The 18,684-nt window shown below is 38.9% G+C and overlaps 1 protein-coding gene across 9 annotated transcripts in view; it reads right to left on the reverse strand.

Annotated features, from left to right (window-relative positions):
* Positions 1–18,684, reverse strand: part of FOXP1 (forkhead box P1) — a 622,522-nt gene that overhangs the window by 49,652 nt on the left and 554,186 nt on the right. For all 9 annotated transcript variants that reach the window (XM_040247247.1, XM_040247245.1, XM_040247242.1 and 6 more), the window contains one exon: positions 6,865–6,969. In XM_040247247.1, the coding sequence (XP_040103181.1) occupies positions 6,865–6,969 (105 nt within the window). The remainder of the gene's footprint in view (positions 1–6,864; positions 6,970–18,684) is intronic.

An 18,684-nucleotide genomic window follows, 5' to 3' on the forward strand; every position in this document is an offset into this window, starting at 1 on the left:
TACCAGTTATACATTTATGAAGTACCAGCAATCAAAATTATGGATTTTCTAAAAGGTTTTTAACTACTTTTATTGAAAGGAAAATCGCTGTCTCAGACTTTTGTGACGCTGCTGCTAATAATAAATTTTACCATTTAGACATGGCCGTAATATGGTAGACACTGTCAATAAAAGTGTGCAGTGAAGACGATCCCTATCTTTTCAGCACTGCTTTATAATTACACGCCGGAAGTGATCACGTGAAACACCTAGGCTAGCTAATGACTTAAAATATAAGAACGCATTGTCTCTACGGTGACGCACTGTGCTGGGTACAGGGGCACGGTGATATGCAGAACTGACTGGGTAGACAGTCAGAAAATTCTCAAATGCTTTCAAAGCCTATGAGGAAAAATTAAATTTCGTTTGCATTTCTGACTAAAATCTGTTTGCTGACAGGAAAAAAAAAATGCATTCCGATGTTACTTGCTTTTTTTTTGAGCTAAGAGGTGGCACTGGGCCTGTTGTCTTTGGCAAACTTGTCTCAACTTTTCTATGGAACATTCTATCGATCACTAGAGGGTGCTGTGGCATTTAGGCCATTCTGACCTCTGAGTGCTTGGAAAGGTCTTGAACTCCTGAACAATGTCGAAAGGTGAAGGGAGAGACTTTAAGGGGGAAAGAAATGTTTCTTGGTACCACCTGATATTTCTTTTTCTCAAACCAACTCAAAAAGGCGTAAGTGGGAAAGTCAATCCATAAACATATTAAGCTCGTTGTGCAAAACTCCAAGACTTGTCGCCTGGGAACTGATGGGGGAAATTTTCTTCCCCCCACCCCCCACCCCCGGTTCTGGAGATTGAAATGCAGAGGCGAGAATGGTTATTTGCATATGCCCACCTTCTATAAGGCTAGTACCCCCTCCACGTGCTCTCCTGTACTCACCAGAGGTAATTTCACTGCAGAACGTTCAGGCGTGCAAACCCAGAGCCACGAATAGGTTTCGAACAATTTATGATATCCGGCCTCCTTCGACATGTATTAGCATATACCTGGTTTCTTTAACATACACTTTGTTTTTCCAAAACCACAAACATCAGTGCTGGAATTTCATGTGGAAGCGCTTAAGGGGCTGAAAGTTAACACCTTTGTGATCCTTGCAGCCTCGCGGTGGCTGCGGAAACAAAAGCCTCTTTGTCGAGGCTTTCTTGAAATGTTTTCTTAACATGTTCCAAGTAGTTTTAGGCCGGGAACTAAAGTAAACAAGATGTTACCATGATAAAAACACTTGTGAAAACATCACAGACCAGCACTTAGGAGTTTCTTGCACATAAAATTCTTCACAGTTTTCAGAAGTGAAATTCACAGGAAAAAAAAATTTTTTTTTTTTTCCGTTAAAAAGTGAATTAGTGATGAAATGTCCTCTGCTGTCTCCAGCCCTCAACCTTTTTGAAAGGGTCAAAGTTCCACTGCTTGGCATTTTCTTGCGACATTTCCCTGTCTTCTCCAAGAGGACATATAAAATTTATTTTGGCTTTAAGAAGTAATGTACATCTGACTAACGTGTAAAGGAATTTGGGTTTTGATTGTCTGGTATGGTGCTTTTCTTCATGAGCAATAACCAAAAGATAAAAATGAAAACAAAATTTCTTTCAAATGGCTAGTAAGCAAGGGCCCAAATTATACTTTTTCCCAAACACACATGAGGGCCTGGTATTTGTGGAACTATGGATCTGTGTCTGATTTTACCCTCCAAGTCAGAAACAGGAAAATGTGGTCATGATTTAACCTTCACATCCACTCCCCACCTTGCTGAAGAATAGTATGTGCCCTTTTTCAAAGAGCAAAGAGAAAGAATTATAGATTCCTGTTTTTATCAGTGAGGACTCTGACTTCAACCTGGTTAAAAAAGAAAAAACAAAAAACTTGATCCACGAGGGGTGCGGACAGGAGCACACTCGGAACTTTCACCTATCTGGATGGTACTGGGCTTGTTTTTGTTTTTCTGTTATCGGAGGATTCCAAGCAATGCAGGGCTGGCGGGCTGCAGTGAAGTTGAGCACGGGTACCTGCTGGTATCGGCTCCCTCCAACAAACACAACCGTCACATGATAACTCACGGTTGACAGATTAAAAAAAAACAAAACAAAACACTCAAACTGCAACTTGTTTTGAGAAGAAACAGGGAAATAAATGCACACAATAGACTGGGTATCTGCCGATTCTGATAAAGCATCCCTCTGTTGGCTGGGAGGAAAAGCCAACAGGACGGTTATTTGTACAGTATTTATCTTTGAAATCAAGGGCCCTGTGGTATACCTCACCTTGGGAACAAACACTGCAGAAAGATCACAGAAGAGTGTCAAATCTCTGGTTCTGATTTACCAACAGTTATGATATTTTTTCCTCAGGAAGAGGGGGAAAAAAAAAAAGGTCTCATTCTGAGACCTGAAACAAGCCAGGAGAGCGATGCCCAGGAAATTCAAGGATGTGGCTCAGCTGAAAACATAAGGACACCAAAGAGTACCCTAGGTCAGAGGTCAGCAAACTGGTGCAAAGAACACAGCCACACCAGCTCCTCACACAGAGTCCTATGGCTGCTTCTGTGCCCACAAGCTGAGTGCTTGTGTTGGAGACTGGGTGGCCTGCGGAAGTCCATCATATCGACTATCTGGCTCCTTTACAGGAAGAGTTTGCTGGCCCTGTCTGACAATCACCTTTGACTGTGTAGGACACTCTACTGAAATTTATGGTTAAGGATTATGTTAAAGAACAGTCTCTTCTGACATATTAAAGCTCTGCATAGTCACAACCTCTTCCCTAGGTACAAGGTCAGAAATGCTTGTAAGAAAGTGAAACTGAAAGTTGCTCAGTTGTGTCTGACTCTGCAACCCCATCCATGGAATTCTCCAGGCCAGAATACTGGAGTGGGTAGCCTTTCCCTTCTCCAGGGGCTCTTCCCAAACCCAAGGGTCGAACCCAGGTCTCCCTCATTGCAGGTGGATTCTTTACCAGCTGAGTCACAAGGGAAGCCCAATGTTTGTATAGCTTCAATTATTTCTCTTTTTAAAAATACACTTAAGTAGATGAGAAAAGAAGTACTAATATTTTTTGACAGTGCCTGCTACGGACAGACACCTGACGTGATGTACCTTTTCATTCTCCCAACCCTCCCTCCCAGTTATTATTATCATCCCAAATCACACGTGCTTATACTGAGCTCAAAGAACACACTCCTAGCAACTGGCTTCATGACCCATTCTGCCTTTCTTCAAAGCTTTCTTTATGCTTATTGCCATACAGAGTAAGCATACTGTTAATAAAATGAACTGCTTCTAACCAGGCGCTATTATGTAACAGTTAACAGCAAGTCCTATGAAGTCTCACTGTCTGGGTTTAGATCTTGACTCCACCTATTATTAGCTGTGTGACCTTGGGAAAATTATTTAACCTTGCTGTTCCTTAGTATCCTTATCTGTAGCTTGAGAGTAATACTGCAATAGTATCACTATAAGGTGGCTGTATTAACTGAGTTATATATGTAAAGCACTTCAAATTATGACTATGGAACAGGCCAGAGCTATACCAGGGGAGTGTAAAATTCAAATTTAGAAGACAGGCGATTAAAAAAAAAAAAAATCTATGAAGCAACCTCTAAATCAAAGACAGAGCAGGGAATTTCCTGGCGGTCCAGTGGTTAAGACTCTGCACTCCCAAGGCAGGGAATGTGGGTCTGATCCCTGACTGAGGAACTAAGATCCCACATGCCATGCAGCACGGTGATTAAAAAAAAGGGAGTGCACAGCAATCGACACTGTGTTAAGTAAGAGTGTCTTGAAAATCTAAGACCTCTAAATATCAATTTTCTAAAACCGTAAGAGAATACTTCTAAAGTGGGATCATGGGACAAGGTCCTGCTCATGGGCCCAGGAAAAAGGTACTTTCAGAGTCTACAAAATCTGGCAGTTTGAGAAGAAATGCTTCAAACATCACTTCCTGATAATAATGACACTGCTGTGATGTCATTCCAAGAGGCCATATGGCAAAGCTGGTTTCACTACAGCCAATATGACCACCCTTCAGACTGAACCAACACATGAAGGGCGTGAACTCCCAAGAGTTACTTACTTTTCACTACTCTAGGCCTTACACTGGAAGACTACTGTGAATTTCCAAGAGCTAAGATACCACTGAGGAAGAACATCAAAATCCTGAATTTGTCATAGACTGTCAACCAATGGGTAAACTTGGGAAAGCACCATGAGAGCTCTAAGAACTAGAGGCAGTTTTATTATTCAGCATTTACTCTCCATCTGCTGCTTTACAAGAGTCATTTTTTACTTTTGGGAACCAAGTCTCTCATCCCCAGCCCCCGTGTGGCCCCTGGGGCATGAACAATTTATTGCACTCTGCAGGTCGGCATGTGACTCAGGCCTGGCTGCCTCATGACTGATTCAGAGCTAGGACACCTACTCAATCTGAGCCAATGACAGCCCGCAAAGAACACTTTTCTGGAACTACCGAAAAAAGAGATGCACTCTGGGATCAATCAACTTATGGCGGGTGAATCTGTCTTCTTTACTTTTACTTGGAAAGAGCCTGAGTAGGAAGTCAACACAGAAGAAAACAGAGCTAAGGAGCAATGAATCCATACTCCAATAACCTTGTTGAAGCATCAGGGTCCAGTCATGCTTGCAGCCAGCTGTATTATCAGACCAGTTATCAACCCCCAACACCACCCTCCTTTTCTTTGGTTTAAGCCAATTTAAGTTGGTTTTCTTTAACTTGCAAACGTAAATATTTCAACAAACATACATCAATAAGCAAGTACTAGGAACTAAAGAAGCAACAGTTGCAGGACTAGAGTGAGCATTTCAATTTCTTTGAGCAAACATGCCACGTCATGTGCAAAACCACACAAAATAATAGAGGGACATGAATAAAAGTGAAAACTAAATGGTGGTTTCCTATACAAGGGCCAGACTCCTAATATCCTTAGAAGAAAAATGGGCTTTTTTATAGGAATCAAGTCTAGGCTCTATTCTGATGACCTTCAGATCCATTTCTTTAGAAATGGGTGTGGTTTGAAAGTGTGCTATCTTTTCATGGAGGTATATCTGCACCCCCCACTACATATATATATATATATATACCTAACATCAGCTCACATACTAAATGGACCTAAGATCTGAGTGGGAAATACTTTGCCTATTAACAAAAAATTTTAAGTGGTCAATTGGAAAAATGCCCTTTTCCCTAATGACACAAGTCAGTAAGAATGTTGATAGTAATTCTATAGTTCTAGAAACTTTATAAAAAATAAATCATATTTACAGATGTTCACTGGCCATCCTATAGAGGAGTGAAATTAAACCAAGATATTTATCAAAAGTGAGCATTGCTACAGAAAGTGAAACTAGAATTGAAATGTTTCTGCCAAGATCTTTTTCTCATTATCAAAATACAATTAGGCAAGTGATTAGGAAATAAGAAAACAAAGATTCTACAATAACGGATTTAGGAGAGAACAAGGCCCAGTAGCACTAACTTGAATTATCATAATTGTAAAGAGCTATTGCTTAATTTAAAATAAAGTATCACTGCTCTTGAGTATTAATATTTAGAATCAATTTTAACTATCTCTTTTCTAAAAAATTTTAAGTACTTAAGTTTTTAATGACCACATAATGCTCTTGAAGTAAAATATTAAAAGTGGAAAAGCACCAAAACAGATTCACAGGCTTCCATTCATTCATTAAAAACATGATATTCACCAGAAGTGCTTGCAGGTGACACTGTATCTCTAGTGGTGGCTTTATTAACATATCTGTACCCAGGTCCATAAGGATAGATACTGAGACTGTTCTAATAATATAAAGATCTTGCAAAACCAGAGACCTGCATGTAAAGCAGCCCACCTCCATTATGGGGCTTCAACGAGACAGAAAAGTCTGAGGCAAAGACTCCCCACTGCCCACCCCAACACCCAGTTTGCAAACCATCATGCACCTATATATATAGGGGTTTTATACGTGCATATGTTTGCTTGTTGCATGATATATAAATATAGTGAATATAATGCAGTATTATACTTAGTCCATACATCAATGATTCAATGATACTATGAATATATTTATGTGATGTCAATAATGCAGGGCAGTTTCATCTCAATATTTTTAAAGGACAAGGCACTGTATATGAAGGAAATCTTACGATGTAGTGCAGAAGCATCTCATTTCAGCTTCCAGAGGGTTAACACACCATTTACTCAAGGGATGCTTAATCGGCATATAGATTCAAATGGGATAGCCCAAGTTTCAGTCATACTTTAACTGCAGGAATTAAACTGAATCCTTTTCCCTATAACAACAAGAATCCAAACAAAAGCCAACAGTGATATAGAAAGGTAAGAATCAAATTGGTAGCTTTTCCTGGACGTTTGTAAAGTCATTTGTGAAGAAACAAAGAGGCCCAATCATCAAGTTGTAATTGGCCAGTAACTGACACCGATTTTATAAAACTAGAGCTAGTGCCTGTATTATTAATTTAATATGGAGGGATGTGAGTAAAAGCAAAGACTAAATTACTACACGTTTAACACTGGAACAATTTTTACTTAATCACTCTCATTCTGAGAAAATAAGTAAAGGATCTTACAAATAGGATCAAACTGCCCTTGGATATCAATCTCTTCCACTTAACAAGGCAACACTCAATAGATCTGTAAAACTATTCCTATGACTATGCTAGACATGGTGATTGTGAGTCTATCTTCAAAATGGTGGTGTGAAACCCTGCATCAAAAAGGCATCTCATGAGGAAAAGCATGAACAGTGGGAGGTGACGGCTACGTCTAAGAAGAAAGTGTTATCAAATCATTCTTACTTTAGAAATGACTGGAAATCTTCACACACTGCTTCACAGCCAGGCCACTTGCACACACCGTGTCCATAGAGAGGATGGCTATGTGGATGTTCCTCATGGGACAAACTGAAAGAAAATACACAGAGGACAAGAGAATGAATCGGCTGCCCAGAACCATCCCACCAGACAATAAAAGGCAAGAGGAGCCGGCCCATGAGGCCAAAATGCAAACACAAACCAACTCGTGCTTTCCTCTTCCCATGGAATTTATGAATTACTTTTGCAGCACACTTTACTTACAAAGCAAGAGCTAAATTTCAAAATGTGAACAGTCCAATATTAGAAATGTTAGCATCACATTAGAAAAGTGCTCGACAGGCTTTTGTTAAGAGGCAGACCTCTCTACTCAGACTGCAAAGGATTTGTTAAAAGGCCAGAACTTTATACCTATGGCTGATTCTTATTGATGTCTGACAGAAAACAACAAAATTCTACAAAGCTATTTTCCTTCAATTAAAAAATACGTAAATTTTTTAAAAAGCTGGAACTTACCATTTAGTCTACATAGTGGAAATTATAATCTGTACTTGATTTTGAGATTCTGCCCAGAACATTATAAAATTTTTCTCTCCCTTCTACCACAAAGAGCATCCCCCAAACTGTACAGTCTTTTCACAAGTTAATTTTACCAACCAGAGTACAATAAAATAATTTAGAATGTAGAATGAAATAACTGAGAAAGACAAATGTATCAAGTAGATGATTAACTTAATAACAACAACAACAAAGCTAACTGGAGCAGGAAGATTCTATCCCTACAATGACTGACACCAAGACTGGGAGAAAACTTGGCATGAACACAAAGGGCTTACTCCTCCACTGGGGCTCCAATCAATAGCTAATGATTTGGCCACACGGATGCAGGTCATAGGATGCCTTGATCCATGCCACGTGGTGCTTAGAAAAGTGAATCTGTTGTATTTGCTGATGAACCATATTCTCAAATATTTTCTCCATTAGATTTCTGCATCCAGACGTCTTTCAGACAAATTATTTTTACAGTCGTTCCATAACCTTAGACTCCATCAAACAGAAATGTAAAACTAACATTAAGAGTTCCGTTTTGTACTAAAGCACATTCTTTTCAAGGAAAGGGCTATTTTGCAACTTACTCCACTGCCTCTGCCAGACTCTGAACTTCAGGCACACTGAATTATAATTACACACACACATGCACACACACACAACACACACACACATGCCGCACATGCATGAGGGGCTTGTATTTTACAGAACTGCCAGGGTGTGTATTCACGTATTTTATCGACTCACACTCATAGAACAGACACACACACATGCCACTTGTCCCTGACTTACAACGTAATTAATCCACAGCCAATATTAGGTCATCAGTCTAAGCACACACCTTAACAAAGATCCACAGGTCTCTCTGCGGCTCTTAAATGATTCACTTGGAAACCTAATATCATTTTAAAACAATAATAAACTATTTTGCCTGACAATAGAAAATAATTCTGAGAAAAAAAAAAACAAACAACAACAAAAAAAGCAAAAGACTAAGTTAGGAAAAGCACTGAAAGGCGCCCTCATGGAAGAAAGAGAGTAACACAAGAGAGCTAAGGTAGTTACAGTGAGATTTCTAAAGCCCAGCAATAAAATGATATTCTCTGAGCAGGTAAAGGGGTGAAATTCCATTGGAATGAAGCACAGAATGACTACCTATCCATGTCCATCTTCTGAATTTAAAAAATAAATAAAGGATGGTACAAAACAGAATTTAAAAAATTACTGGCAATATTGAAACTCCAAGAAGCCTTCAAAGTAACAAGATCCCCAGAATATCTGAGGGAAGGAAATCATTTAAAAAGAAAACTGTTCTAAACCAATATCTTACAAAGGAAAAAAAGAAGCCCAACCACAATAACTCTTTTCTTTACCAATTTTGTGAAGATTAAAGTATTTTCATAATCCTAAAAGAATTAGTGTATATTTGTTGTACAAACCTTGAAAAGAAAAAAAAAATTACCCCTAAATACACACAAATCCATTTTTGATAAATTAAGGCATGGAGGTTTGGATTATTCTTTCAAATTTAAGATAGTTTTGTAAATAATGTGTCTTGTTATCAACTAATTAATCCTTAAGAGCCTTATATATTGACGCATAACAGCTTGTCATATACCATCTCAGGTCAAGTTACCTGCCAAAATCAATCTAACATTCCTCCATTTTGGACACTGAGGTTCCCTTCATGTTTCTAATATTTATGAATAATGTTAGAAATAAAATTTACTGGGTCAACCATCCGGTACAGAGCTGATTTTCACCAGAAGATATATTCAGAGAAATGGAACCACTCTTTGAAATCAGTCCTAAGTTTTAACAATGACCACAGATACTTTTTAAAGTAGCTCTTAAGAAATGCTACATGCTGAGTACATTCTTAGTCATTGTACCTACTTTGTGTGATTCTTTAGATTAGAAATGAAGAAACTCAACTAATTCAGATACAAAATTAACCTCACTAGTTACAAATCGCCAATGGTTAGTCATCAGTGCTTTGCGGGTTAAGCCAGGAAGGTTCTCAGTTATAGTGTGAAAGAAAGTAACATGTCTTCACTAGAGGAATTTACAACTAGAAATAAAATGCACATAATTTAGTAACTTTACCACTCCCCAACATCCCCTGTAACCTGAATTAAAAAACTACTCTCCTCTAAGAATGTATACTTGGTTTAGCTGAATATCCTTATTTCAAAGGAAGGATAGATGACAGCTCACTGAAGCTTCACAAGGGTAACCATTCACATCTGAAGGCTGAGAGAAATGCCAACTCCTGGCGCACATACATATTTACATACACAGCAGACCCCTTGAAAACGTGCTCTACCTTAAAACTGTAGTTTTATCACAAAACCATTACATGATCTTATTTTTAAAAGGTCACTTCATACTGTGCTGGCTCCTCAACTTTGCCCTGACTTCATCCCACACCGAGCACAACCCCACCCTGGTCAACCCTGCAGGTGCCCTGGCGTATTGCCATGCTGTGATCTCTTTCTCAAGCATTACGAGAGTTTACAAACATGGAAACAGGCTCTGCCTCCCACTGTCACTTGCTTTCCCTATGTGAATACTTTATATTTTATCGGAATACACCTGCTTCACAATATTGTATCAGTTTCTGCTGTCCAACAGTGTGAATCAGCTATATGTACACGAATATCCCCTCCCCGGTTAAGCCTCCCTGCCCCTACTCTAGATCACCACAGGGCACCGAGTTGAGTACCCTGTGCTACACAGCAGCTTCCCACTAGCTATCTGCTTCACACATGGCACTCTCTCAATCCATACACAACTGACTGAAATAAGGCGACTGGCTTTGCAAGGAAAAAGAACAGACTGGCAGTGGTGCCGGGAATAGCCTCTCTGGAAAGATACGTAAGATACTGTAATACTTGTTCCCTCTGGGGCAGGAGGGGAGTAACAAAGGGAGTAGAGAAATGAAATTTTCACTGTATCATTTTTTGTATCTTTTGAAGTTTTAAATTTTGTGCATGACAGGTATGTTTTTCTGGCAAATGTTCAATGTATGTATAAACACATACACAGACCCTCACAAACCCACACAGAAACATATACATGCATGAAAAAATCAAGTGCTGTCTATGTGGGACTCACTCTCCAGAATGATGCTGGTGTAAGCAAATGTGATACCTTTGCTGCCTGTGTGACTAGGTTCCGCTTTGGCCTTTTAGTCATTCTGGATGAAGCACCCTCAGACCTCAGCAGGTTTACCCCTGAATGGGAGCTTTTCTGTTTCACCAGAAAAGTGGAAAAAGTTTCTATTCTTACTGCCTTTTGGGACATGCCAATTGAAAAAAAAAAAAAAGAGTATGGCCACTCCAGTATTCTTGCCTGGAAAATCCCATGGACAGAGGAGCCTGGTCGGCTGGGTCACAAGGAGTTGGATCCAACTGAGCAAACACACACACACACACTTATGAATTTGCAGGACCAGAGGTGATCTTATGGTAATCTAATCCAACACCCATATTTTCAGAAGAGTAAATAAAGTTTAATAAACGAGCATGGGAATTTTTAAACTTGAATTAACTCAGAATTTCATTTTTATGATGAAACTTGGTGGAAAAATGACCACCTCAACATGGTTAGATAAAGCCTGTGACTTAGTCATTTAAATCAACTGTTCAAAGGGGAGCTCACTGATGTGAGAAGTATATAAATTCTGAAAAGCTGCCAAGATCAGTTTTGAATAAATGCTGAATAAAGTGTTGAATAATGGATGAATAAATAGATATATTTGATTTTAAAGGGATCTAAACATGCTTCCCCCCAAATTAACCTTCAAAAGTGTAAGGTCAATTGTTTAACAGACGATGTCTTATTATGAACTCCCAGGTTGAAAATTTTTAGGGGCAGGGATTGCATCTAATTCATCTCTACCTACTCAGCACCTTGCACGTAACATGAGTTCAGTTAATGTTAGATGGACTGGTGCATGAACAGACAATAATTATGTTATTCTATTCAATTTCCATGTGGACATATATGCAATAAATATTTGCCCTTTAAAAAAATTCTTGAAGGCTGGGACCAGAATGATGCTAACTGACTTGAAAAAACAGCATTCTGACACTTTCTATTATTTAGCTTTATTTCAAATGTATAAAATATAAATAGTACACAGTCAAAAAAAAAAAGAGGTGATTTAAATTTCTTCTGATAATCCTTGGTACGTAAAAACTAGATATATTAATTAACATAATAATACTGACAACATTTCAGGTTAGAAAGAATCAACTTGCCACAAAAAGTATAATTACACAAAAATATGTAACAATTTCTAATATTACATAATGTTAAATACGCTCTATATTAGTCAGTGTGATGTAATGGCATCACTGACATTTATTTAAAACTTGGTATTTGTTCTTACTATGTCAAAGTATACCAGCCAGAGCCTTAGTTTCAACACTGTCTTTGGCCTTTGATAAGATTTTAAATATTGGTATCGTTTTTCACTGGGGATGATACACTATTATCTTCTCAAGTTCTCCACTCAACCCAAATTTGAACTAGAATCACTGCTAAAACTAAGAACAATTTCTTACTTCAATCTGTACACTTTAGTGGTCTTTATGCTCTAAGTCCTGTAAGCTAATTTTCCCTATGGTAACCAAGAGAAGAATCTTTGAAGGAGAGGAAAAACACAGACACCAGACACCTCAGAGAAAAGGGAACCCTCCTATACTGTTGGTGTAATTGTAAACTGGTACAGCCACTATGGAGAACAGTATGGCGGCTCCTTACAAAATTGAAAATAGAGTTAAGATATGTTCCAGCAATCACACTCCTGGGCATATATCCAAGGGAAACTCTAATTCAAAAAGATACATGTACCCCAATGTTCATAGCAGCACTATTTATTAATACAAGAGCGAAGACATTGCAGAAAGCTAAACACCCACTGACAGGTGAAAGGATAAAGAGGCCGTGGTACATGCAGGCAATGGAACACTACTCAGCCGTACAAGACTGAAATGATGTCACGCGCAGCAACAGGGAAGGACTCAAAGGTGAGCACAGCAACTGAAGGACGTCAGACAGAGGAAGACAAAGACGTATCACTTATACGTGGAATCTAAACAATGACACAAGTGAATGTGTTTACAAAACAGAAACAGACTCACAGACACAGAAAAAGAACTTATGGTCACTAAAGGGGGAGAGGAGGGGAACGACAAATTCCGAGTTCGGGATTCACAAACCTGCACTGCTGTTGCTCAGTCGCTTCAGTCGTGTCCGACTCTGTGCGGCCCCATAGACGGCAGCCCACCAGGCTCCCCCGTCCCTGGGATCCTCCAGGCAAGAACACTGGAGTGGGTTACCATTTCCTTCTCCAGTGCATGAAAGTGAAAAGTGAAAGCAAAGTCGCTCAGTCGTGTCCGACTCTTAGCAACCCCATGGACTGCAGCCCACCAGGCTCCTCTGTCCAGGGGTTTTCCAGGCTATACATAAAATAATCGACAAGGACCTACTGTATAGCACAGGGAATATCTCAGTATCTTGTAATAAACTACAATGGGAAATAATCTAAAAAGAAAAAAGAAAAGCACAGACACCTCGCTGTACCTCAATGTCAATTTTCCTGCATGCTAACTTTCATGTCTGTATACTAATTTTCACCCTGTTTGTTTATCCCCTTTTCCAAATTTCCAAATTTGTCTTCTGTTATTTTTCTCAATTCCTGATTCATCTGCAACAAAAGTCTGCATCTGTGCCCATTAGGGCTTATAACTTCTCCCCTTTGCCCTCACCATCAACCCCAAATTATAAATCGTATTTCATTTCATTAGCATGTTGTTTGACACATAAAGTTCCAGAAGACCGTTGGTCATTTTCTAATGGCTCAAAATAATGGAATACATTTTTCTAAGTTTTACTGAGGTATAGTTCATATCCCTCAATGAAACTGATGCTGGGAAAGATAGAACGCAGGAGAAGGGGATGACAGAGGACGAGATGGTTGGATGGCATCACCAACTCAATGGACATGAGTTTGAGCAAGCTCTGGGAGATGGTGAAGGACAGGGAATCCTGGTGTGCTGCAGTCCATCGGGTTGCAAAGAGTCAGACACGACTGAGCAACTGCACAACACAGTCCATATCCCAAACAACTCACTTATTTAAAGTACATAATTCAGGGAATTTCATGGGTTCCAGTGGTTAGGATTTGGCACTTTCACTGTGAGGGGTGGGTTCAGTTCCTGGCTGGGAAACCAAGATCCCTTAAGACTCGAGGTGCAGCCAAAAATAACTCACTAAATAAAGTACATAATGCAATGGCATATATAAAGTATATAATGCAATATTCACAGAGCTGTCAAAGTATTACCAGAATGTAATTTTAGAACATTCTATATCACACCAAAAAGAAACACTGTACCCATTAGTAGTCACTGCCCTAGTCTCTGTCAATCACTAATCAACTTTCTGTTTCTAGATATTTGCCTCTTCCTGAACATTTCCTATAAACTGGACCATGCAGCAAGTGGTCTTGTGTATCTGGCTTCTTTCATGAATCTTGGTGTTTTGAAAGGCCACACAGTAGCGTGTGTCGGTGCTTCATTTTCTTTTTCATGACTGAGTACTATTCCCCTGCATGTACGGAACACATTTTGTTTATCCACTCATCTGCTGATTAACCTTTGGGACGGTCCCACATTGTGGCTCCTGTGGTGATATTACAATGCACATTCGTGTGCCTGTCTGAGTATCTGTTTTCAGTCATCTGGGGTGTCTATTTAGGAGCAGAGCTGCTGGGTCATGTGCAACTCTGTGGTCAACATTGCGAGAAACTGACTATTTTCCAAAGCAGCTGCACTATGTTGTATTCTCACCAGCGTTGTTTGTGGGTTCCAATTTCTCCACATCCTTGCCAATATGCTTGCCATCTGTCTTTTTCGTAACCATTCCAGAAGATATAAATTGTTACCTTTCTGCACTTTTGATTTATGCTTGTTTTAAAGATTAATGGTGCTGATATATACAATATCACTGTTGTAAAAAGGAATGAAATTGTGCCATTTAAGAAGATGTGGATGGACCTAGAGACTGTCATAGAGAGTGAAGTGAGAAAGAGAAAAACAAATATTACATCTTAACTCATATATGAGGATCTAGAAGAACAGTATAGATCTTATTTACAAAGGAGAAATAGAAGCACAGACACAGAAAACAAACAGATGGATACAAAAGAGGAAGGGGAAGTGGGATGAATTGAGAGACTGGGATTGACATATAGGCACTATGGTACTATATATAAAACAGAGAACTAATGAGAACCTACTGTACAGCACAGGGAACTCTACTCAACACTCTGCGGTAACTTAAATGGGAAGGAAACCCAAAAAAGAGGGGATATATGTAAACATACAGCTGTTCGTTTGCTATGCAGCGGAACCATGACACCGTAAAGGAACTGTGTCCCAAGACAATTTAAAAAAAACAACAAGGTTAAGGGCTCTGATCAATTTTTCATGTGCTTATTGATCATTTGTGTATCTTCTTTAGAGAATGTCGATTCAGACCCTTTGCCTATCAAAAAACACTGGGTTCTCTTTATTTTGGAGCTGCAAGTTTTTTCATGTATGTATTTCCGCATGCGAGCCCATTATGAGATACAAGATTTACAAACACTGGTACTCATTTTGTAGGCCGTCTTTTCAGTTTATTGATGGTATGCTGGCACGAAAGTCTTACATTTTGGTGAAGTCCAATCTTTTTTCTCTCCCCTTTAGTTCCTTGTTGTGCTTGCGGTGTCACATTTAAGAAACCACTGACTGATTCAAAGTAATTAAGACTTATTCTATATTCTCTTCCAAGAGCTTTAGCCCTCACATTTAATCGAGTTTGAGTTAATTTTTATATTTTATGTGAGGCAGGTATAGAACTTCATTCTTTTGCATGTTGTTCCAGCAGTGTTTGATGAAAAGATTATTCTATCCCAAGTGAGCTATGTTGGCACTTTTGCCAAAAATCAAATGAACATAAGTGTAAAGATTAGAGTTTGTTTTCTTTACATATATATTTTTGTTGCTTCACTTTTGCTGATTTTCTTTTTTCCAGATATATTATCTCCATTCTCAAAAGAACTTATAATTTAAAATAATTTTGAAATCACTTTAGTATAATTTTTGAAGTCTGACTTGGGGGGAGGAATGGAGATCAATTTTAATAAAAATAAAACCTGAGCAACCAAACATTTTGAGGAATGAATGCCTAGGGACAACTTTTGTTCTGCAGATTCTGTTGATCCCTTGGTGTACTGAAAAATCATTTCGGAATGTACTTTGTGGATCTCTCCACCCAACACGTGAATGGAGCGTAACCACCTTTTCCTGAGGGCCAGCACTATGTGGAGGGATGGGTACCAGGTGAATAAAGACTTTGTTCCTCATTACAGAAGCGCTAAAAACAAGGAACCTCGCAAGTCACTTAACTGTCCTGCCTTCCAATTCCTCATGTCACAACCACAGGGAAACACAAGTGATGACCTGTGTTGCTTCTCCCAGGGGAAGGCCTCCACCAAACTTTCATTAGTTATGCAGATTAAAGAGGGTGTGTGCAGAAACACCCCCCAAGCATTTTTGCAACTAAAATACTCTGTTTTCTGGAATTCATTTATACTGTTACTCCTCTGAGTTCAAGAGTAGAAAAGAAGAGGAGCATTTATCTTTATAAGATGACGAACTTCATTTATGTTCATGATGTCACCTTGGTAAATATAAAATTGTTGACAATATATTTGGGCAGAAAAAGTATTGTTCTATGAGGTTGTAAATTAAATTCTTTGAAATATATAATTTGTAAATATATATGGATATATTATAATAAACATATACATCATATTGATATTTATGTAAATATATGCAGTGTATTAATATTTATATGAAATTTTAATTGTATATACATTGCTTGAATTATCAACTAAATTCTTGAAGAAAAACACATTCATGAATGTATTTATAAATATAACTTGTTATTGATAACCAATAAAATAAGTTGAAAAAAAAATGGATAAGGAGTAGTTGCTGAATGAGATTTGGTTAAAGAAATGATAGCTATGTCCTTACCTCTGAGGGAGAGCAGGAAGTGACCTTTATCTAAAGCATTCCCCACGCCCTGCAAATACATACACCAAAAAGCACATCTACTCCCCTTGGCTACCTCCTTTGACTTAGAGGCTGTTCAGCGCTTCCCTTTCCCTACCGGCCACCATCCTCTTTCCCACCATGCTTTAACAACTTACACAAAACCCATCCTACTTTCTTTCTTTCTCTTCACTTCTTAGTTCTTATCACACTTCCCTGCTCCCTACTTTGCTACTCTATCCTACTCACTGAGATTTGAAGTAACATCAAATTTCTTAAGTCTGAATATAGAGTCCAAATTTGATTTTGAATGATAAAGTGATACCTGAAAACATCATCAGACCTCAGATGCTTTAACACTAATTTTCAAGAACTGATATCAAGTCAACTTGAACGATATCAAACTGGGTGAGCTGGCTTAGGAATTTGATCATGGATGACCAATTAAAAAAAAAGTAATGCAGATTTCACAATCGCAAAAGAAATGATTACTGACATATTGAGGACAATTTTCCACCTTGGAGTCTATTATTTTGAGCATTTTTCATACTAGAGAATAATGCCTCAAAATCAGCCAGAAGTCAAATCCTACACTCTTGTAGTAAATAAGAGGACAGGTCCGGTCTCTTCATGTGTTATAGTGTAGTGTGTGGGGGGGTGGGGTGGGGAGGGAGCTTTTTCATCTGTCTAGGGAAGGGAAAATGGTATGTGGGAACAGGGAAAAGGGTGACCTCGCATTGTATCTGTTTTCCTGGGGCCTTTGTGAAAACGACCTTTGTCCTTTAACTTTCACTGAGAACACTTCAAGAAGCAGATGGACTGCTTCTGAAGAGTTGGGACAAGATTCAGCCCTTGCATTTCCAGCACACTGCCTTCAGTTTTGCTTTTTTGATCGTTTCAGAAATATAACATCCTTAAGTGTTTATTAATCAGGTTTCTGAAAGCAAGCTGGCAATCAGTTCTATCATCAAAGAGAATGGTGTTTTATTAAAGCCCATCAAAGGGCCAGCTCTAGAACACAGAAAGATGGGAACTCTCTCCAAACTGGGAGAGACACACGCTTCTCTCTGTTTCACTCTCCCACGCAGTGAGTCCCTGACTCTCCTTCCCCACAACGCTCATCATCTCAATTTTCTGCTGCTTTTCAGATCATGTTTAATTAGAGGATTTCACATTCCCTTGTGATATGATATTCATGAGGAAAACTTGCAATTGGAGTGACTGTGAATTAGTCTATTAAGTGCCAGATTTGTGCTTTTAAACAATGATGGAGATTATTGTTATTATCTGTTCTCAATATTGCGCCTCGAGAAACGAAGTCTACCGTAACTAACTTCACATCTGAAACACAAGCTATTGACTGTTTACATCTGGGTTTATCTTTTTCTAGAAATACAAATTATCTTGAAGAAATATGGGTCACTTTTCTGCAATGGTCCTCAGGGAATGGCCTACTAACATAGTGACTTGGATGAGTTAGTGATATACAAATACCATCACTTTCATAGGTAAGGGTTCATGCCTGTGTGTAAAAAAAAAAAAAAAAGTAATATATCAGAGTTGTGACTTCTCAGTGATAACTTTTTATAAAACCTATTTAACTTCATCAATTTTAAGAAAAAAAATAAAAACACATATATGCAGGTATGGCAAAAGTTGAAGATGGCAAGAGAATGACTCAAAGACTTGTCACCTAGGATGAAAGGTTTAAAACTGCGTCTAATAGGTAAGGATACACACTCTTCCTTTTTTCCAGGGCTAATCACAGAGTGAAGTGAAGTTGCTCAGTCATGTCTGACTCTGCAACCCCATGGACTGTAGCATACCAGGCTCCCCAGTCCATGGACTTTTCCTGGCTAGAATACTGGAGTGGGTTGCTATTTCCTTCTCCAGGGGATCTCCCTGACCCAGGGATTGAACCCAGGTCTTCTGCATTGCAGGCAGACTCTTTACCGTCTGAGCCACCAGGGAAGCCAATGCTTCTCAAATTCTATCACAGATAGAAACTGGCTGGAGATCTTTTTAACATGCAGATTTTGATTCAGTAACTGTGGGAGGGGACCCAAGATATTACATGCTCCTGTGTGACGGTGAAGCTATGTGGCCTGGACCAAAACTTGAGTGCTAAGGATCCAGAGAGTTC

The sequence above is a fragment of the Oryx dammah genome, unplaced genomic scaffold (genome assembly GCF_014754425.2).
Source record: "Oryx dammah isolate SB20612 unplaced genomic scaffold, SCBI_Odam_1.1 HiC_scaffold_9, whole genome shotgun sequence".
Classification (NCBI taxonomy): domain Eukaryota; kingdom Metazoa; phylum Chordata; class Mammalia; order Artiodactyla; family Bovidae; genus Oryx; species Oryx dammah.